General features: G+C 37.1%; 2 protein-coding genes across 2 annotated transcripts; one reads left to right on the top strand and one right to left on the bottom strand.

Moving 5' to 3' along the window:
• Positions 1 to 496: 496 nt before the first annotated feature.
• On the bottom strand, positions 497 to 8,726 carry LOC137272615 (histone deacetylase complex subunit SAP30L-like). Its single transcript, XM_067805007.1, has 5 exons — positions 8,300 to 8,726; positions 3,693 to 3,861; positions 2,341 to 2,463; positions 1,274 to 1,372; positions 497 to 753 (listed from the first exon to the last, which is right to left on the bottom strand). The coding sequence occupies exons 1-5, from the start codon at positions 8,302 to 8,304 to the stop codon at positions 628 to 630; spliced, it is 522 nt and encodes a 173-aa protein (XP_067661108.1). The 5' UTR covers positions 8,305 to 8,726; the 3' UTR covers positions 497 to 627.
• Positions 8,727 to 9,386: 660 nt separating this feature from the next.
• Positions 9,387 to 15,018, top strand: LOC137273858 (high mobility group protein B1-like). The gene is made up of 5 exons (XM_067806741.1): positions 9,387 to 9,625; positions 11,944 to 12,119; positions 12,493 to 12,647; positions 13,076 to 13,244; positions 13,862 to 15,018. Exons 2-5 carry the CDS (start codon positions 11,970 to 11,972, stop codon positions 14,009 to 14,011), a joined length of 624 nt encoding a protein of 207 aa, XP_067662842.1. The 5' UTR covers positions 9,387 to 9,625; positions 11,944 to 11,969; the 3' UTR covers positions 14,012 to 15,018.
• The last annotated feature ends 6,848 nt before the right edge of the window (positions 15,019 to 21,866 follow it).

Genomic DNA, 21,866 nt, shown 5'->3' with positions numbered 1-21,866 from the left:
AGACTACTGCTCACGACCTCATACTCAGGGCAGGCATACTGTTTCAAGCTATGTAAACCTACTCACTGCGCATGTGTTATGAGCGCTGGGGGAAAATTAGGGAATTGTTTGAACTCAGATTTCGCAGGTGTTTTTACAGCATGTTTTTTTTTTCAACTTTATAGGTTTAACTGGCATTTTTGATGATTTGTGTCCCGAAGTGCATACCGAAAGGAATCAGAATCTGCAAAGTTGTGTTTTACATTGCATATGACCTTGAGTGAGTGAGTGAGTGAGTGAGTGAGTGAGTGAGTGAGTGAGTGAGTGAGTGAGTGAGTGAAATGTCTAAGCTGGCAATATTCCACCAATATCAGAGTAGGGAACAACAGAAATGGGCTTTACATATTTAACCCAAGTGGAAATAATAATTTTGTCTTCAGCGTGACAAGCAAATACCTTAACCACTGAGCTAACCTACTGCCCCCTTAAACAGTAGACAACATGAAAAAAATATATGTCATGTTTACTTTATTTATTTTCCATATTTTTATGGTCCAGTTGGTATCACACAATAACATACAAAATGAGAGTGGAGTTCAAATGTAACATCAAAACAATATATGTAAAATATAAATGAAAAAACATGGACTAGCTGTGGACTGTATCAATGTATTTCTGGTCAAACCGACTCTTGTAGTTTTTTGCCATATAGATAAAGTAGGTCAGAGCCTCTTTCTCAACAACGGGGATGGTGCGGAAATGTCGAGCAACGGCCTGAAATAAACATCCAAATGTTAGTGTTAGACAGTAGACTACTGCGAGTATCAGAAAAGGAATATAACTGGCACTGAATTAACTAAGTTGTCAGCAACAACCATTGCGCTTAAGAGTTATCACCCTTTTGTTTATCAAAACGACAGATTAATCATTTTGAGGAGTTTCATGCCCACTCTCTTACCCAGAGTTCCATGCAGCAAACATAGACTTCTGCTACAGGCAGGCACCATGTGAATATTCACATCTTTCAGAGCCATTCAAGAAACACTATTTCCATTGTGTAGCTATCCTTTGTTGACATTAGTTGCAAAGATCTACATGCTGTCAATGAAGTCCCACAGACAGCTAGCAATACAATTTCTTTAACCTACAGATACGTGTTGTTATAAATTTCACTGTGAAGAGTTGTAGTAGTATAGCTATATAAATTACAATTATGCTATACAATATACTGAGTACACCTAAGGACTTATATTAGACCAGTATGTTCTGAATTCAGTGTGAGAGACTTGCTTACTTCTGCCAGTTGTGCTTTGTTGAGACCAGGCCGTGTGGAGATTTTGAAGTGACGTTTGTAGCGTCGTAGGGCATTTACAGGCATTTGGAAAAAGTCAATCTGAAACAAAAAAATATTGTAACTGTACTCAAAATGCAAAGGTACAAATATCAGAGCTCCAGATTTAGCCCATGTGGGTACTGTACCTATGTTTGAAGGGAGCGGGTATTATGAATGTTGAGCAGGTATTATGAATGTTGAGCGGGTATTATGAATGTTGAGCGGGTATTATGAACGCTGAGCAGGTATTATGAACGTTGAGCGGGTATTATGAATGTTGAGCGGGTATTATGAATGTTGAGCGGGTATTATGAACGTTGAGCGGGTATTATGAATGTTGAGCGGGTATTATGAACGTTGAGCGGGTATTATGAACGTTGAGCAGGTATTATGAATGTTGAGCAGGTATTATGAACGTTGAGCGGGTATTATGAACGTTGAGCGGGTATTATGAATGTTGAGCGGGTATTATGAACGTTGAGCGGGTATTATGAATGTTGAGCAGGTATTATGAACATTGAGCAGGTATTATGAATGTTGAGCAGGTATTATGAATGTTGAGCGGGTATTATGAATGTTGAGCAGGTATTATGAATGTTGAGCAGGTATTAATTATGAATGTTGAGCAGGTATTATGAACGTTGAGCGGGTACTATGAATGTTGAGCAGGTATTTCATTTTTCATTACCCACTGCTTTCAAATATGTGGGGATTTCAGTGATTTTACTCACCTAAGTATATATCATTGAGTAAGTTTACTAAGCAGGTATGTACGTCCTTATGTCATACCTAAGCAAGACTAACTTGCTAACTATTTTAAATGTGTAATTGGTATGCAACAATTATTATATTTTATTAGGAAATTTTTTATGCTTATTTTACCCAGATACGCAGCTTATCTGAGCTTCTACATATATCATCTGGTCTCCAGTGGTAACGAAGCCAGTTCTTATCCTTATCTCAATGCCAAGTATTTTAACTCGACCCTCAACATCCTTGGTCCCTGGAAGACAAGATTTTCCAAATACCTCTGGTACATCATCGTCCCCATCAGGCGATCCTCGGTCATCCTCACTGTCCTTCCTCTTCCGCTTGCTGCGGACACTCTGAATCATGTTCTTGTGAAAGTCACAGATGTAGATGTGTGACACCTGCAAATGTTGAACCGAAAGGGTGAGTCATCACATATGTACCACCTATTGTCAACAGCTAAATTATAAACAATGTAACACCTCTTAATTACAGGTGTGTCATCACATGTCCGATCAAAGATGAATAAATAACCACTGCGGTACCTATTTAAAACCTGTAAAAACTAACGCCCAATCTCAAACAAAACACATATTGGTATATTACTGTATAATTGGTAATGAAGAAATAGCAGAATTTTTAAGGTTTTCAAAAGTGCTTTATTTGGCCTGCTGCGCATGAGTTTTTATTTCTATACCACAGCATCTTGTGTGCACGTTTCAATGTTGCACTCGAGAAACAGAAGTTGTCATCTATTAATTTAGTGTTAAATCTAGCTGTCATTTTCCACCTCCTAATATGCAATAGCTTGTAACAATGTGGTTAAAACAAAAGTATGCTGTATTCGTTAAACATTTGAAGCCTTCATTCATTAAAATGATAAAGGCATTACAAGTTGTTAAGTGTGGGGATTTTGATAGCAAAGGTACACAATCCCCTAGAGAGAGTTGCCCCCCTTTGACCACTTCATAAGCAGAAACACCCACTGTTTTAAACACACCCCAATTAATTGTGCCATAAATTTAGATGTTCTAAAAATTGCTAAAAATATATTGATTACATAACACCTAAATACAGTAGCTTATTTTGGAGTTTTACAAAATAATATTTTAGCCAACATAATGGGTCATGTCAAAATATCCATTAGGCACTATATGTGATGGCAACTAACCAAATTCTGAAACTCTAGCCAGAAAACCCTGTAGTAACATAAGAAACAACCGATGTGGTCAGGGTTCAATGACCAGTCATGTCAGTTAAGACCACCTGATTTAGTCATGTACAACAACTTGAAAACAGCAGTAAACCTATTCAAACCTATATGTAGAATTCTGTGTAATGCGGGGATTTATTTACTCTTGCTCAGTGAGCGACATTCAGTCGAAGACATCAGGAAATGAAAGGGAAAATTTTCAATAAAAGATATCCCAAAACAAGAATAAGAAACAAATATTGTGAGCAATATCATTTCCATCCCTTTTTACCAGCTGACTGCTTTCAGTTCAGCATAAACTTTATAAAGCTGCAGTAATGTCATCCTGTTGTTCACACCAGGCCTCCAGTTTAGTGATAAAGGTAATTAAATCAAGGCAGTGGCGTGAAACAACTTTACTTGACTCATGACACTCACGCTGTCATCCCTGGTGAGTTTTAGCTTTCGTTGCTGAACTGTCTTCTGTATACGTTTGCTGTAACTGGCATTGCCTGCTTGCCGTGTGCATCGCTCATTGCTGTCAATCAAGCAGCAGATCTGGTCATGCCCCCCACGACTGTCTTCCTCTGTGCTGAAGCCATTAGTACTGGAAAACAATGTCTACAATATTAACAGGTACAATAGATGAAAATTATCGATTTTTTTCATGTAGGTGCAAAATATAAAAAAGTAGCATCTAATCACTTATGGAATGAAACAATTATTCCTTGTCATACACTTTTCAGAGATCAGTATCAAGAAAGTGCATCTTGTCTGAAGCAGAAGAAAACAAACATTTTTTCAGTTTCTCTTATTTTCAAGATTCTAGCATCAAGGAAGAACCATGGAGGCTCTATTGCCCACAGGTACATCAAACAAGGTTCTAGTCAATCTCCGCCCTCAAACTACTCAATCATGTTAACAAGTGTACAGTCTGTCTGAGACAAAATGATACTGATGAACTGCAATCTAACACAAAAGTAGACACAAAAGAATCAAACCAACATAGAGTGCAATAAAACACAGACCAACAGATCCCAAAATGGCAAAATTTGTCACGAAAATAAAAAAGTCGTCAATCAGCAGTAATCACACGCCTGATGTCATTAATGCATGTGCACCTTGCTTTTCATGCTGTTCCTTTAGCACATTTTTGTTAGTATTTGACTATCTAATTTCCTCTTCCTACATTTTCATTTATGTCATCCATAACTTCCACATCTGTCAATGACTGTAGCAAATTGTGTTCAATTACTTTCATAATTAACACTTTTAGACGTGTTTTTCTGTGACATGCACAATGCTGAATTTCTCTCTCTGTGATCAGGCAGTCACATAGTAGGTAGTCACCTGTACACATAACGAGAGACCGCCTCAAGTACATGTTAAGTCCTCTACTGTTTAGCTGCCACTGCACAGTGTTGTACATGTTTGCTGAACTGGCTTCAATCACAAGTTGCTTTATAAGACATAAAGAGCTTCGCGAGGGACACACCTCTCTACGATTTGATAGAAATAATGTGTGGTTAGTAGAAGGTGTGAGAGTAAGTTTAATTCGACATAGCCTTGATTCATTCCTTTGAACTTTTTAACTTAATGTAATCTTAATATATTTTTTTTCCAATATAAATGATAAAGGCTGATAGCTAGTAAACTACTCAAAAAAAAAAAAGAAACGCATTGCTAGTATTTTTCCATGTAAGATTTTGAAACTTAATCATTGGTGTTTATGTACTCAGTATAACTACGGTGAACGCTGTCTTCAAACACTTCCAAGTTTGAATCCATTGTCACTGCGGGCAACTCACCAAAATGCACAAAATCTGTTTTCCTCAATAAATTTTCTACGGGAAGAAATTAATGCGTTTCCTTTTGCATGCACATTCCATGCATTATTTCTAATAAAAGTTGGGGGGTTTCAATGCTCTTGCAACAGCTGACAATCTTAAATTTGGTGTTACAGTCATGCCTCGACTTACTGAGGCTCACCCGCAACAATGCGATTGGTCATTTGGAGGCTGGAGAGTCTCAGTCTGCGATTGCAAGGGAACTGAATGTGTCTCTGAGAACCATAGCAAGACTTTGGCATCACTACCAGTAGCGAGGTTCAACATGTGAGGTCGACCCTGTGCGACCACGTCCGCTCAGGACAGGTTTATTCAGCTTCAACATTTGTGGAACAGGATTACCACAGCATCCTCCACAACATCAGTAGTGTCAGAACAATTTCTGATCAGACTGAGGAACCGCTTACGTGAGGCTGGTATTTGTTCCAGAAGACCTTTGCGAGGACCAGTCGTTACATGTCAACATTGGCAACAACGCAGACGATGGTGTCACCAGCCTCTTCCATGGCCATTGCAAAGGTGGAGAACTGTTATCTTCAGTGATGAGTCATGCTACATGCTGCGATGTCCCGACAGAAGAGTATGTGTATATCGACGTTGTAACGAATGCTATGCTGAAAATTGTTTCCAGGAAGTGGACACATTTGGTGGTGGAGGTGTCATGGTTTGGGTTGGCATTTCATACAATGGCAGGACAGATCTCATTCAGGTCCAGGGCAATTTGACAGCTCGACGTTACCGTAATGAAATCATGTCCTTCTTTTCATGAACCACCAGAACGTCATTTTTCAGCATGATAACGTTCGGCCACATGCAGCAAGAATAACCAGGTTCTTGATTGGCCCTCATGATCACCAGATCTTAGCCCTATTGAACATTTGAGGGACAAATTGGATCATCGTGTGTGACAGCATGACCATCAGCCCCAGACATTACCTGCTCTGTTTGTGGCCTTGAGGGCAGAGTACAAACTCATTCCAAGGCACTTCATTCGGATTCTGGTCCAGTCTATGGGACACCGATGCCAAGCAACCATTGATGCTAATGGTGGCAACACAAGATACTGACTGCTCTGCGACCTTGACCTTTGAACACTTGTCATTTGTAATGTACAGTTTCTTGCAGCATTGGACCATTAACACTCATTCAAGTTCTCTTCATGACTGCCATGTATTACTGAACCTTAAGTGTATAAACTGACAACAATTTTCAGCTATGCATTTATTTTTTTTGAGTAGTATTTTAATGAGAGAAATGCTGTATTGCTTTTAAGAAGTGTGGTGAGATAGTGTGCCTTAAATATTGTCAGCTTTCTAAACAATATGTGCAATATGTAGATGTTATCCAACAACTATTTGAAAGTATTCACATTTTCTGCTTTATGTTTCTCAATGGTGAATTTGTTCATGATTCAAATTTCAATTAAAAATAATAAATATGAAACATCAAACTGAGAGAATGACAGGACCTGATTCACAAATATGGTAGCGGTAATGACATATTCAAAGGAACTACCTAATTTTTTTTTTCCATAAAGAAAAGTCTCTGTTGCTTCTTCTAAACAGAGAAAATGTGAAAAACAAAAATTGGACTGTAAGCAATATTTTCAATCATTAGAACTATAAGTTTCAGGAACTGGAATACATGTTATCTATTACTTTATTTCTGCAATAGATTCACGTCACCCATGACCTGTTTATTCAACGTCTTGAAATAAGCTGATCTTGTGTACAGAGTGTCGCTATCTGATTGAAATTAACTCTTGTTATACAAAGAGCAAGATACAGTTTGCTGGTTGCATAATACAAGGTGTGACATGTTCTTTTGGAGAAAGTAGAGTGTGATGTAAAATCATGTTTGTCATGAATTGAATATCAGTCTGATCTTGACAAATGAGAGAACCAATCTTAGTGAATCACACAATTCTTTATTTAAAATGTTTACATCTGAACTAACCTGAGAAAATTGCATGTTATATTTGACACAATACATTTAAATAGCAAACTATTTGTTGTTAAAACAATTTGGAAATGTGTGTTCTTGATTGGGAATTTTGTCATATTTAGTCAAAAGTATCAAAATATACTGATCAAGAACAAAATGAATTAATCTGTACATTTAAATTATAAATATTACATACAATTTCTCATGGAGTTCTGGAATTATTCCATTTTTGACTCAATTTGTCTCTAATTATGGATTCATTAATTTCCAAAGCTATTTCTGCCATTTCATTTTCTACCTAAACTGTTGCATACTAAATGTAAATGTTTCGCTTGCATTGCACAATCACTTTAATATTCATATTCATATAAGTGTATTTATACCATACCAAAGTTAACAATTTATTGTCATACTTTGACAGCCACTTTTGGGTCTGTTTTGCCTGATTTCTTGTAACCTCTGCTATAAAACATTCTTTAGGTTTAGATTCTAGAATGAGACAAATCCCTACTGATGCTGAACAGCTTTACCTTTGTGACCAGAATTTATTTGTATCTAACACACTATCAGCCAGTCTTCTGTTCAGAGTACAAACCAGAAACTGGTTTCACAAATCGTACCCATTTGAGGATTTAAACCTGAACACTCAGGGTGACGTGCATACGCTTAACCACTTGGCTACCCTATATACCCCTTTCTGTTCAGAATCAACATGGAAAAAGTTCATCTCAGTGCTGATTTCAGTCTTATTTATAGGATGGCCAATTATCTGTATCTGTCATACATTGCAGGAAGGTTGATCATTAGTAGTTTAATTCAATAGCACTATGCATCTACTTTACTCACGTTAGTAAATAGTTAGTCTTCAACCATGTGTCTCTGCCTGTGTGTCGATGCAAGGTTACCCATGAATCAGCTGTAAGAAGCTTGGATCATTTGACTCTTAAAGGTCTTTTCGTTTTGACAACAGCGAAAAGCTAGGTTTCTCTTTCTCTTCACATGTTCATTAAGGAGAATATCTCTCTTGCTCTTAATTCCTATATTCAGTTAGTATGAAACTAAACAAGTATCACTAAGGTACGCGTAAAAACACAAGTAGCATCTGCGAAGGACAAAATTTCCCGAGAAATATAGACCACCCTAAAATCATCGTCTCGTCGAGTGACACAGACTGGGACTCCCAAGCCAACAAGGAGACAGAAACGTCGAGGAAATATATTCGCGTCAGCAGATGTCTAGAGCGCATGTGCTTACCTCATAGTGTCAGACACTCCACGACTGCACTGTCTAGGAGCCGCAAATCAAGCTCTAATCTCTCGGTGTCTGATGTAATGCCAGCTAGACTGCAAGTCACCGGCAGAATCTTCCTACTGAACAACGAAGCGAGTGAAATGGCGGCGTGTTTTCGTGTTGATCTGCGAGGTCAGAGGTTGCATGACGTAGCTGACATATATGGACATGGCCACGCCTATTCATAAATCGTAAACACTGTCGATAGAGAAAATGAATTACGGTATATGTGGACAATAGAGTCACAATTCGTTTACAAATACACAGAAATAAAAGAAACATAGCAGTTTACTTAAACCTAACAGTCGATTTCATCTGTCATGGTTTAAATCTTTATACATTTGGCTACAAATTTTGGCCATGTCCGCTTCTCTCTGTCAATCATGCCCGACGAAAGACATTAGCTACTACTTGTGGTAAAACTAACATTTGGTAGTTTTGATAAGCCGTCTGTTGGTATATCTTCGCTGTCAGGTGCATATCAAATAGCCATCAAAGCAATTTATTTTGTATGTGAGATCTTCGAAGAAGAAAATAAAGGAATAGCATCATGTGCATATAACGAGGTGCAGTACACTGAAAAAGGTGATGCTTTACCATGTCAAATTCTTTTCTCAATTTAGTGGATATTTATGACGACAGTTACTCTTCCACAAGTAAACTAGTTATTAAGTTGTTTATATTGACCCACTTCATTTTTTACATTATTGGTCGTTATAAAGACGTTTGTTATAGTCTATAGTAAGCCTAACAGAAACAAAACTGGGGACTTTTTTAGACATATTTTATATATATTTGAATGTTTTCGTTGTTTACAAATTCTCTCATGTGTTTGAGATCTTATACAAAGTACATTTGTCTCGAGGTATATGCGTACTGAAGCGTGTGTTAGGTTTGAAGTTCTTTAAAATACTTTTATTCATGAGGGCATATTGCTGAGCAAACCATTAGATGTGTTCACGACTGCCTCGAAACAGTGATGTTACATGTGAATACCGTTAACAAAATCAACTTGTGGTAGTGTGTCGTACGGTCATAGCTATCTAGCGGTACACATCCCACAATGTGCATCATGTGATCGTTTGCCGAGTTGTTTATTTGTCAAGCCGCCTTCTTTATTATGCAAAAACGTCATTCAAATGAATGTCCCTCATTGGTTCGTATGTGCGGCTAATCCAAATTTCAGCCAATCGCAGCGTTCAGACGCCAAAGTAGCCGTGAGTCTTTAGCGGAATAAGTAGCGTGGGTTATAGTTGCAGTAGATAGCAGTGTACGGTACAAGCTTGAATTGTAAGTGTTTTAACTTATTTTCTTTTTACATTTTACTTGGAAAAAGTTATTTATGCATTAGATTAATTTGTTTTCTATAGGATGCAGGTTTGTTTCTGACATGTTATCAAGTTTGTATAGATGCTATTCGTATTTATGAGAGCTTGCCTCCATGCCCTATATAGATTGCATATGAGCGCCATGTCTGCCTGGCAATGCTGTGGCTATAGGCGGGGAAGGGGTGGACAAATTAAAGGATTTCGAAGTTAAAATCAACGTCGCATTACGATCTAACGACATGGATGTGATGTCACATCATTTATCTGTAATTTCGTAAATTTTGATATTTATGCGTCGTGTTTTAACCGAGGTTGAGCTCGATTTCGGGACAAGCCCTTTGTCATTACGAAGCGATAGAGCGGCCATATAGGCGATCGTTCAACAAGACCTGAACATAGTGAAGCCGTTTGCTCTAGTAATACTCACTGTATATAACATATAGCCTAGCATAGTAGGAACGATGATGAAGTTTAAACTTCCGGGAACACTAATGTCAGGAACATTTTCCTAACCGAGATCACCCTGGGATGATTTTAAAAGGTACTTTCATTCATGGGAATGGAATTTGACATTGGAGAGGTGAGTTTTGGGGTCGTTGTTTGAGGTTGGACGAGCGGCCATGACGGATTTTGCTCCAACATAGGATTTGGCTATTGCCATTCGTTTAGTATGGGGAATGATAGAGTGTAGAAGGTAGCGGCGATGGCGAGTTATCGTACCCGAAATGACTTAAACTTACAACGATTTGTAATTTTTCGATTTTTGTAGATCAAAATCGACTAGTCTCTTTGTCTGCAGAGGCGGTCTGATCTAGTTACAAAAGAAATGGCGGTTTTGAACAAGAAGGGCCCAATGTCTGACAGAAAGACAGCCTATGCTAAACGCGCCATAGGACTAATGCCACATTCACAATGTACAATAGTATAGCTGTTATGGAGATTTTACCAGCTAGTTTCTCGGCATACTCTGTTGGTTTTAAATTATGATAATGAAATTTCTGTTTAAAATAAGAGAAGATTTAGTCGTCATTTGACCTACATTAATGCATAAATGTTTTTGCAGCTGTCATTTCGTCTTTTGTCATAAACTTTATGTATGCACTTGCCCATATGCCATTTGTCATTGAAGTTACTCTTGAATATGTGGAAGAACATCAGTTATCTGTCATTAGAGGATATATTTTGGTATTTTTCTTTGATACTTGGTGTTTATGAAAATTGCCCCTGACCAAATAAAAAATGTGTAGATCTATTGAGTAACATTTTAAAAAAATATTCTTGCATATACTTTAACGTTTAGTCAGCATTAGATGAATGTATCAGCAGGCTTCATTGTTTTTTTCCCCAGATTACATAACTTAATATGTCATAATGTCAGCACTGCATAATTATGCATGTTGAAGTTGCACACAAAAGATTATGAATATTCATATTGAAGGTGTTTTTTGTTAAATAATCACCGAAATATTTGAAAGTAATTTTATTTAAAGTAATATCTCCCTTCTTGTGACAGTCTTTTGAAATATAAAAAATGCTGGATAGTCTTTGTTTTGAAATTAATGTGGATAGTATTTGTCTGTGTGTCTGTCAGCTGTCAGTTGTTAAATGTGACTGCTTGGCTTATTTCTAAGGGGCTGATTTCTCAGCTTTAGCTTTTTGCAAAAAAGGTTATGCTTTTTTTTAAAACCCGTTCAGGCAGACATCATATGTCTCAATGCAAAAGTGAAAGATGTATATATATATAGAGAGAGAGAGAGAGAGAGAGAGAGAGTTTTAAATATTTACACACAGTTTCAGTTAGTTTTATGTAGACCGTCAAAGTGTTGTTGTAATTGCCTGAGTATGTCTACTTTAATGTTAAATTTGTTCAAATATGATATTATGCTCATGAGATACAGGGCCAATCAATTATGTATCTCAACATCTAACTACTGGTTTATTCTCCTTAGATTTTTTTCCAGTGCTTTTGAGTTTTGACTCTTAATTTGACAGAAATATCTCACTGAAATATTTTGTTGTAATTAATTATTTTGCCATGGACTCTGATTAATCCACAAGTAGTTGTGCTAGTGGTTAGACCAATGAGGGATGCCAGAGCCAGCTTGTAAGTTCAAATCCTTAATGCTACTCAGCCTACCAAGTGAACTGCAATCTGTGTTGTATTGAGACAATGTAATCTCAAATGTGACATTATTGCATATGATGACTTTATAAAATGCATTGGTATTTTCAGCAAAAGGAAATTATTTATTGTTTTATTATACTATTGGTGTTTTCCAGAATTGTGGACTGCTGCTTCAGTAATCATGGGTCGTAAGGATTCCAATAAGCCGCGTGGGCGGATGTCCTCATATGCATTCTTCGTGCAGACATGCCGAGAAGAGCACAAGAAGAAGCACCCGGGCGAGTCTGTAGTGTTCACTGAGTTTACTAAGAAGTGTGCTGAGAAATGGAAGGTGATTAATTACTCTCAACATCCTAAATGACTTGATGCTTTGTCAGCACTTTGACCTGATGATGCTTACCTGATTGTTTTTTTCTTTTTTAAAGTTTCTTCATGTGTTCATCAATATGCAGTTGACTATTTTACTGTTAGACATTAGGGCAGGTTTGCATTTGGTAGGTTGTAAAATCTGTGCTATGTGCCATACAAACTCCAAATCGAGGTTTGTTTTCAAGTAAATGTTATTAGCTTTAAAAACAATTACCAGAAATTCCTTTTTTTGACCACCATTTAAAAGCGTTAATTGGGTAGGATTTATGAATCCTGGTAAGTCAAAAACAGCACATCTGCTTATGCACTATTTAACTGAAAGTGTTATTTTTCAGAAAATGGAACCTAGTGACAAGAAAAGGTTTGAGTCGATGGCTGATAAGGATAAGGCCCGATATGAGAGTGAAATGAAGTCCTACCAACCCCCAAAGGGAGAAAAGACGAAAAAGAAGAGGAAGTCCAAGGACCCCAATGCCCCTAAGAGAGCATTGTAAGAATATTACATCGTCAGATTTATTCATTCTGGTGTCCCATTCGTGATATTGTTTGAATACTGCTAGAAGTGGCGTATTGCTGAGAGGGAAATGACTAAATAGTTTGCTTTGTCCAAACAAATTAACAGTTGTCTAATCTTGATATAAAATGTTGGTTTAAGGTTAAGGTATTCGTTACATGATTTGTCATTGACTTTACACCTTTGAATATGATAGAATTCACTTTGCTATCACTATTCACACTATTTTAAAAAGGTTAATTGGCTGTGTTTTGTGTGTCATTTTTCATTACACCCTTTTCAACTTCGCAAGAAATTCAAAACGATAATGGTCAAATGGACTGGGTTTTTTTTTTTATAAACAGGCTTGTAAAAGTAAGACTGTTTGTTTGACATTTGATTATATGTCCTGTTGTTTATTTCAGATCTGCTTTCTTCTTCTTCTGTGGAGAAGAGAGAGCCAAGGTCAAGGAAGACCAGCCTGGGCTGTCTGTGTCCGAAGTTGCCAAAGCATTAGGGAAGCGATGGGAGGTTTGCAAAGATAAAAGCAAATACGAGAAAATGGCAAAGAAGGACAAAGAACGATATGAAACTGTAAGTTATCAATCTTAGACAGCTACAGTTGCCTTCAAATGACAACTAACTTTAATGCTTTACCCCCTGATGACAAAATCTTTTTCTCAATCATAGAACCTTTCCAAAGTATTTCCAAGAGTTCAAAAGTATGTCTTTAACTTGAAATTAACATTAAAATATGCTTGAAATGATGACAATGTTAGGTGAGGGTTTGATTTCACAACATAAATATCTTTTGTGTGAAAGAAACCCCAAGTCATATTCCTGCTTTACTAGTGGTTACAGCATCTGCTAGTCAGACGGAAGAACTGGGTTTCATGATTGTGAAAAATGTCTGTGACGTTTTGGGATTTAACTTCACTTTCAGCAGACCTACAGTCATACCATTTGTGTTTAAAAGATATGATACTGACATTAACTTCAAGGGTTAATGCTCTTTTAAACAAGTCTTTAGTTAAAATTGTTCTAAAGATGAACATAAACAATAATTGTATGGTTTAAAGTTATTATTTCTTTGTAATTTTTTCCCCCAGTAACCACAGATGCATTTTAATTTTGGTATCTTTGCCTGATGTGCATCCTTCCTAATTCCTGATGGTAGATGATCTGTACGTATATTGTTGTTGTTTTTTCAGGAAATCACTGCCTACAGGAGTAAAGATAAACCTGGTGCATCCCCAGCAAAGAAGCCAAAGCCTGCTGTGGAGGAGGTAGAGGAAGATGACGATGAAGAGGAGGAGGAGGAAGAAGAGGAAGAGGAGGAGGATGATGAAGACGAGGATTGAGAACTCATGTTGGACATTACTCATCATGTCATGATCATCTCATTGACCAATCGGTGACCTTTTTATCCATCATCGTCTTGTTTACAGTTTTACCAGCCCCATTTTTGCCACGAACGTTTTGCTGCTGGAATTAATGGCCCGCAAGGAGGAACTCGCGTCTTTATTTTCCAAGAAAATTGAGACGTATGTCTTAGACACCCACCTTGACTTTTACAGATGAAGAAATTTTAACGTTTAACAAATGGTTGGTGTTTAAAATGAAACAATTTTATAGCTGTCTGCTGCAAAACATTTGGTGTGTTATAAGTTCTGCAATTGGAGTAATTACATAGTAAATATGTATATGTAGATAGCATTTCAGTATGTTTTGTAAAATTGCTTCAAAAAGCAAGGTTTACGGTGTTCATAATGTACTCACAGTCAGTGGCATGTGAAAATATGTGCTATAATCGAACAAGGAGTGCTAACTAATTGTCCATGATTAATACGTTTTAAAAGTTGTTATGAGACAACAGTTTTATTATTTGCTCATGTTGGTGATATTTATGTAACAAGATGGAGTTACAAAATTGAAAACATGTAGTTGGGAGTGCATTTATTAATGCAGCTAATATTTACAGAAATCTTCACTCATGTACCTAATACTGTACATGCATCAGACTTGCATCAGCATTTCTCATTCGGTAAACCAAACCATAAGTTGAAATCACAGACACTGTTCTCATCTTACCGATTTGAGTCAATGATTAAATCATCGTTTCTGTGTCATTGTTATCATTTTAAATTAATATAAAGTTGCCATCCTGTTGAAGTTTCCATATTTGGGAACACGTCTAGATGTTCAATGTCAACTTGCCTACAGTGTTACTCAACAGTGCTACTTTCACAGTGTTCTCGTAGGATGTGTTCCCTGAAGCTTGTCACAATAGGTCTGTACAAATGTGTCAGAGTAGCACTTGCATCTTTTGTAACCGTAGGAATAAAAATAATAAACATTTTGAGCAAAATCACTCTTCTGTTATATTTTTCTTTATGCTGTATCCCAATATAAGATAATGTGTGAATCCCAATTCTAGTGTCGGCTGCTGTGGCATTGCTGGGAGAATATTGCTGGGAGAGTGGCGTAAAGCTAAACTCACTTTTTTTATACTGTATTTCCTTGATTATCAAGAAATGGTAGATTGGTGGTCATGCTGTAAACCACTGGTTGACAGGCCCAGACTGTTGTCATGGAGTAGATTGGTGGTCATGGTGTAAGCCACTGGTTGAGACTGATGTCAGTTTTAAGAGTGGTTTGTTGGTGATGTAGTCTGTCTCACAGTCCCTGAACAACATAATTTTCCCTACTGCTGAGCCTTCTCTGGAATACTAAAGTCTTCAGTGAAGCAAGTCTTGATGTTCTCAGGTTCACATAAGGTGATGACATTGTTGGAAAGGACAGGGCTTAACACTAGGACTAATAAATATGCCCGTCACTTGTACTGTTATCTGATGGTGGTATGATGTCTAATTGGTAATGACCTGAGCTCATGTAGCCCTAATGCAGATGTTCTTAGTTTCTGAATCTCTGGTCTCCCTGGGGCTCTTTTTCAGTTTATATGGGTTAGCTTGTTACTAACAAATTTTATATACTTCTCACAAAAAGTTAAGCAACACAAATGTTTAGTCTTATTACATGCACTGGCCCTCATGTCACTGCGAGGTATAAAGATTTTTTAAAAAAATATATAAAAATTTTGAGAAGACCATGGACTGGAAACGCTTCACAGTACAATGTATCTGGACAAAGCTGGCCACTTCGGTGTACCCTACCTGTTTGTTTTGCCGATGGCTACACTATCATCACACTATCATCGCATGCAATCGAATAAAACTCGCATCTAAACATAATCATGGGTGATTGGCCTATCGATCACCACTCAACACATACCAGTTCTTTATTGCTATTTCTACAAGTCGACTGAAGGCTGATTTTTAGCCTCGACAACATGATTCTAACACAAATGGTGGATGATAGCAAAGACGCTATGGCAACATAAAGGGTGTGTGGTCAAAACAAGCCCTCTCATTGGTCGAAAGTTGCTATCGTCTGCCATTTCTGCACTGGTGAGGCTCTACCAGAATACATATGACATCATCGATCAGCCACATTCTGGACGTCCATGTGTAACAATGCCAAGACTGGACAGATGGACAAGGGTGACTCTTCTTCTCGACTGGTTTTTGTCTGCAGTGATGACTTCCCTGACCATCCCAGGACTTCGCTGTATTCACCCCAACAGTTCTCCAGGAACCTGTTCTGGTCCTACTTGTGGGAATTCGGGGTTGCAATAGGTCCCCAGAAACCTGTGTTGGTACTACTGTGGGGATTCAGCGTTAGAATGGTTTCCCAGCAACCTGTGCTGGTCGTTCTGTGGGGATTCATTGTTAGAATAGTTCCCCAGCAACCTGTGCTGGTCGTTCTGTGGGGATTCATTGTTAGAATAGTTCCCCAGCAACCTGTGCTGGTCGTTCTGTGGGGATTCATTGTTAGAATAGTTCCCCAGCAACCTGTGCTGGTCGTTCTGTGGGGATTCATTGTTAGAATAGTTCCCCAGCAACCTGTGCTGGTCGTTCTGTGGGGATTCATTGTTAGAATAGTTCCCCAGCAACCTGTTATGGTCCTACTGTTGGGTTTCTGGGTTAGAATCGGTCCCCATCAACCTGTTCTGCACCTATTGTGGGGTTTCTGGGTTAGAATAGGTCCCCATCAACCTGTTCTGCACCTATTGTGGGGTTTCAGGGTTAGAATAGATCTTCAGCACATGTGCTGGTCCTACTGTGGGGATTTAGGGTTAGAATAGATCCCAAGTAACATGTGCTAATCATATGGTAGGGATTCAGGCTTAGAATAGGTCACCAGCAACAGATGCTTGTTTTTTTCTGATGATTCTGATTTTATCATGATCTCCAGCACATCCTTTGCTGTATGTTCCTGGATGCTCATTACATCAATCGTCAGATTTCCTGGTCTTGACTCCATTATGTATATGCAGACGTCCAAAGACGCCTCATTAGGAATGTATAATGTCAAAAGTTTCAACAAATCCAACTTGAAGGATTCACTGAAGTTGTAATAAGAAAAACCTCCAGATCGTAAATCAGTACGACAGACATAGTTTATTATACATAACAATACAATGGGGTAGGCACAGCTCAGATAAATATGCAATTTACAAAGCTTAAATGAATATATCAGATCAAGGTAATAATTACGAAAACTTTCTGTACAAAACTCAGAAATGAAAGAAAATTAAACCTGCTTATACTTATGACATTTTTCTTATATTTTCTCCAGTTACTAGAACAAAGAGAATGAAGACTTCACCCACTATTCCAACCTCTTTTGAATGGTTACTGTTTACAGTCATGAAGATCAGATTCTCAAAGCAAATTACAATATCCTAATAAGAGGTGTACTGGATTGACATGACATATTACTGTCATAACTGTGAAAAAGACGCAGTCAAGATACATAGTGATCGCAGACATGTGGAAGAAGATGTCGCAAACAGAAGAATTTGATCTCCATGACAAATTGTCCAATTTTCTACAGATAGTGTATGTTTTGAATGATAGTTTACATTTAGAATACAACAGAAGAGGGTTCACAGCTACGTGATAATAACCTCACACCGCACTATTCAAATTCTGATAAGGATACAAAATACATCAGCATGTCAGGAGATAAGATACTTGTGATTCAACAATCAATGAACACATATCCCTATAACAAATTGAGAGGTACATTTGAAATACTGTTCCTGGTTGAGGCTGTGCAAATTGATTTTAGAGGTTTAAATAGGTGATCCTAGCTGCAACACAGCTTACATAGTGCTACAGTACAACCTAACTCTGATACTGCAAAAACAATGCTGTTCTGTCAGACAGGTTCATAATATTCTTAGAGAAATGTGATAAAGCAAGTAATTTTATCTTGACATGCTCAATTTGTAACTCCTAATTAAATCTCACAGACTCCATGCAAAACAAACGCCCATATAGCTATCAACCTAATTTGAATAGTGACGTGCTACTTTATATGCATCTAAGACATCGCTCTTCAAAACTTCTAGCTATGTGATAAACTTTTGAATTAATGACCCTTTTTTTGCGTACTTGAAATATATATTCATGTTACAAAGTGCGTAATAAAAGTGATCATTTAGACAAGGAGACCAAACGTAAAAAATGTTAGTAAAAAGTATTTAAATAGAGTTGTTAGTGATCACGAATTACATGTATGAAATTTTATTGCAAGTTAGGTGCTTTCTGTGTTTAATGTACCTAAACTTGCAATAACATGATGATGAATTGTTAGTACAGTTTCACTGCTATGCAACAAAGCATTCATTGCTGAGGCACATATTTCAGATGAACCTCCACTTCAGTAATTCACTTTGTTGCAAATTCATGAGGACAGTGTCTTCTATATGCAATGAAAAGAAACTGTGCTGTAACATTTGAAGTTTCAAATGTAAGTTAAGGCTGATAAAAACAATTTGAATTATATATCATTTTAATTAACTACCAAGTGTGCATATGAATTAAATTATTTAAATGTGGATTTGATACACCTGTCAAAATGAAATTTTTCGTAAATCGCCAGCTACAGGTGAGAATTCAGAAACACAAGTCGTCTGAAGCTGTTGTCAGTAACAATTATAATAATGCGTCAAGTCATGGAAAAAATGACAAGATGTAAGAACACATGGCCTACAGTATTGCCTGAAATTACAATAATGAGATGATCACCATGGGCAAATATAGCTCTGGTCTGTAACATAAATGACGTCATTCTTTAATTCACAGCAACAGATGTTCATGAATACTGTAGACATCCGCAGTCTAGTATAAAACTTAAGGGGGATAGTATGTTGCACTTTGATTGCACCACATGTTTAACTGAACATACAAAACAATGCATACTGTCTCATGTATAGTTGCTCTAGATACCATATTGACATCAGAATCCCTGCTACCTCATGCAATTTAAGGAAATGTTCAGTGACAACATCTCACCATAAAGCACAAAAGACTGGCTTCACAAAGCAGTCTTAAGCCTAGCGCCGTTGTTTGAGTTGTCCTAACACCCTTTTGGAACAACGTTTGAAGCCCATTTCTGGCGTCATTTCCCATGACATTGCTGGAATATTGCTATACATGGCATTAAACTACACTCGCTCACTAAGTCACCTCAGCACTAAGATAGCTTTATGGAAACAGACTGCAGTGAATTAACTTCCTTGACTTACTGATAGACTTAATATTTAAAGGTAATGGGTCATAACCTATTGACTTGAATAGTCAACCCTCTTCTTTGTAGTTTAACTTTCAAATCCACATAGCCTTACTAAAAAACTTCCTGAATTTCAATTCCTCTTCACCAGCAGTCTTAACACATTATCTTTGCATTGGCTTTTGTAAAACAAAATCAGACAAAATGCTGAATAATCTGATGAAAGTTTTGTTAAATTCTGAAGCCGAAGAAGAACAGGGCTGCATAACATTTGGCCCCAAATAATTGCAAAAAATTCAAACAAATGGTTGGCTAATTAATGTATCTCAAACAAATTTATTGAGAATGTTAGTACTCAACTGAAACACTTAGAGGGAGTTCCAATAATCAATAATGTTTGCCTGGTACTCAAGAAAACACTGTAAGTTCCAAATCCTTGTTCCACATCTTCAGTAGGTGATGGAATGATTCAAGCTTGCTTCCCTCTATGAATCCAGAACATGCTCCTCAACCATATAACCCGTTTTGTTATTCTTCAAGTACCATACTTTGTGCTTCCTTGTCAGAGTACATCAAGGTTCATTGTGAGGCATTATGGGATATCACCAAGTCACAAGAAAGGGGGCAGATCAAAACCTGGATGGGAAATATATAAAAATTAATTTCTTAAGTTTCAGCGTTATAAAATCTAGCTTTCCATACATACAAAACATTTTTTCACACTTCAGTAAAAGGATTTACAGCTCTTATCATATCTTAAAAATGAGATGTTATAACCTGAAAGCAGCTAAAATACAGAAGATTTATTTAGGTCACATCCAGCCTTTGAACTGCTCCCCAGTATGATCTTCTATGTCCATTATATTTTATCATTAGACATCATGGTAACTGGACTATTTCTGTATTGTCCACACATGATTACCACTAGAACCAAATACACATCTTAAACATAATGATATCCAGCAGCAGCTGCTGAGATATATTTTTCTTGTATTCCTTGTATTTTTCATGTACTACTGACAAGACACATAATCAGCTGCCACGTCACCCGTTACATCACAGTTCTTCATCATCAATATCATTTCCAGTAATTGTAAGTATTCCTAAAAGAATCATTTCATCTAAAATAAACATCATAAAGTCACATACCAAGAGCAATAAAGGTGGTCATTAACAAATTTCAAAATTTCAAAACTGCAGAAGCTAAATGTAGTTATCCTGGAAATAAATATTCTATGCTTGATCACGATTCATACAAAGTGGTCTGTCATACACTGACTGACCATGTTGCATTTCCTACAGCAGAGAAGATATGCCTCGTCCTCTTTGCCAAGAATCTCCTGAATTAAAATTTAAAACAGAATAGAAAACAACAAAAGTAAGTTATACACATCAACCCAACAACTGGGTCATTTCACACACAAATATGCTGACATATGATTGAAAAAGTCTCTGGTACCATAATATCGATTTCTCAGTTTAAAAGTTAAAATTTTGCAATGTTATGCAACATGTCTTCAGATTCCGAAGTTGATCTCTGACCAGACAAGTAAATGCAGGTTCATACTCCCCATCCTAAGCTCAAACAAAACCGATCACACAATACAAAGAAAAATAATATAGACATAGAAGCCCAGGACTGGCTAATTCTTGGGGCTGGAGGATAGGAAGATGTCAGAATTTTTTTCTATCAAGATACTGAAAATAGAGACAAGTTTGTCCTTGTAATTTTTCCTGATGCTCACAAACTGTCAAAATGCACTATTCATTGTACAGTAAAATGTCCATTTTTATATATCCCTTCAAATAAGTGTATTACCCTCGTAAACCTGCCAAAAAACAGAAAATGTGTAGAGATCTTCCCAAAATTTGTCTGATCTCTCTGTGTGTTCCACTGCACAAAGCAATATTAGCGCTATATGTTTAAGTTTGGAGTTATGATCATGATGACATCTTGAAAACCTTTGTACAATGAAATCAAAAGGTAGTCCTTAAGTCCTTTTAAACAGTATTTCTTAAAACAAGGACATGTGCTTCCAAAATGGCGTAAAAACAAATAAAACAAGAAATTCACCTAAAACAATATCTTGAATTTTATTTCTTACTATTATAATAATTCTGCCTCTTTCATTGTACACATCTTATTGACTTTGTACAATAAACCCATATTGGCATCAAACTTGGACTTCATTCGTGAATTCTCTTACATTCTTCATCTTCAGTGTGACAAACTCCCTTACATTCTGCAGTTACATTCTGCAGAGATTCTACAAAGGACTTCACTACAAGAACTTTCGACCAATCATACTGCAGCATATCTTTGTGCCGACCCTGGTAGTGTATCACAGCCTGTAAGAGCAAATCAAAGTCTGTGACATGTCATAAAAACACAAAGTCACAGCTAAATCATAATAAATCATAAAACAAAAACATGGTGAGCAAACAAACAAAATCTACTTCAAGTGAGCTAACATCGACAATGCTGTTCTACAGAAATCACCATGGACACTAGAGAGGTGTCAATCACATCAAAAGCATGTGATCTACCACTATGTGAGCAAAGGAAACTATGAATAC

Source organism: Haliotis asinina, chromosome 2, assembly GCF_037392515.1.
Source record: "Haliotis asinina isolate JCU_RB_2024 chromosome 2, JCU_Hal_asi_v2, whole genome shotgun sequence".
NCBI lineage: Eukaryota > Metazoa > Mollusca > Gastropoda > Lepetellida > Haliotidae > Haliotis > Haliotis asinina.
This window is presented reverse-complemented; position numbering and strand designations above follow the sequence as displayed.

Excerpts from the sequence above, each read along its gene's own strand:
- LOC137272615 (XM_067805007.1), bottom strand. Across the intron at positions 1,373-2,340 it reads GGGACGATGATGTACCAGAG|ATTGACTTTTTCCAAATGCC; the intron begins GTATTTGGAAAA and ends TTTTTGTTTCAG. Across the intron at positions 754-1,273 it reads ACAAAGCACAACTGGCAGAA|GCCGTTGCTCGACATTTCCG; the intron begins GTAAGCAAGTCT and ends TGTTTATTTCAG.
- LOC137273858 (XM_067806741.1), top strand. The coding sequence starts at position 11,970 with ATGGGTCGTAAGGATTCCAATAAGCCGCGTGGGCGGATGTCCTCATAT. Across the intron at positions 12,120-12,492 it reads AGTGTGCTGAGAAATGGAAG|AAAATGGAACCTAGTGACAA; the intron begins GTGATTAATTAC and ends GTTATTTTTCAG. Across the intron at positions 12,648-13,075 it reads AATGCCCCTAAGAGAGCATT|ATCTGCTTTCTTCTTCTTCT; the intron begins GTAAGAATATTA and ends TGTTTATTTCAG.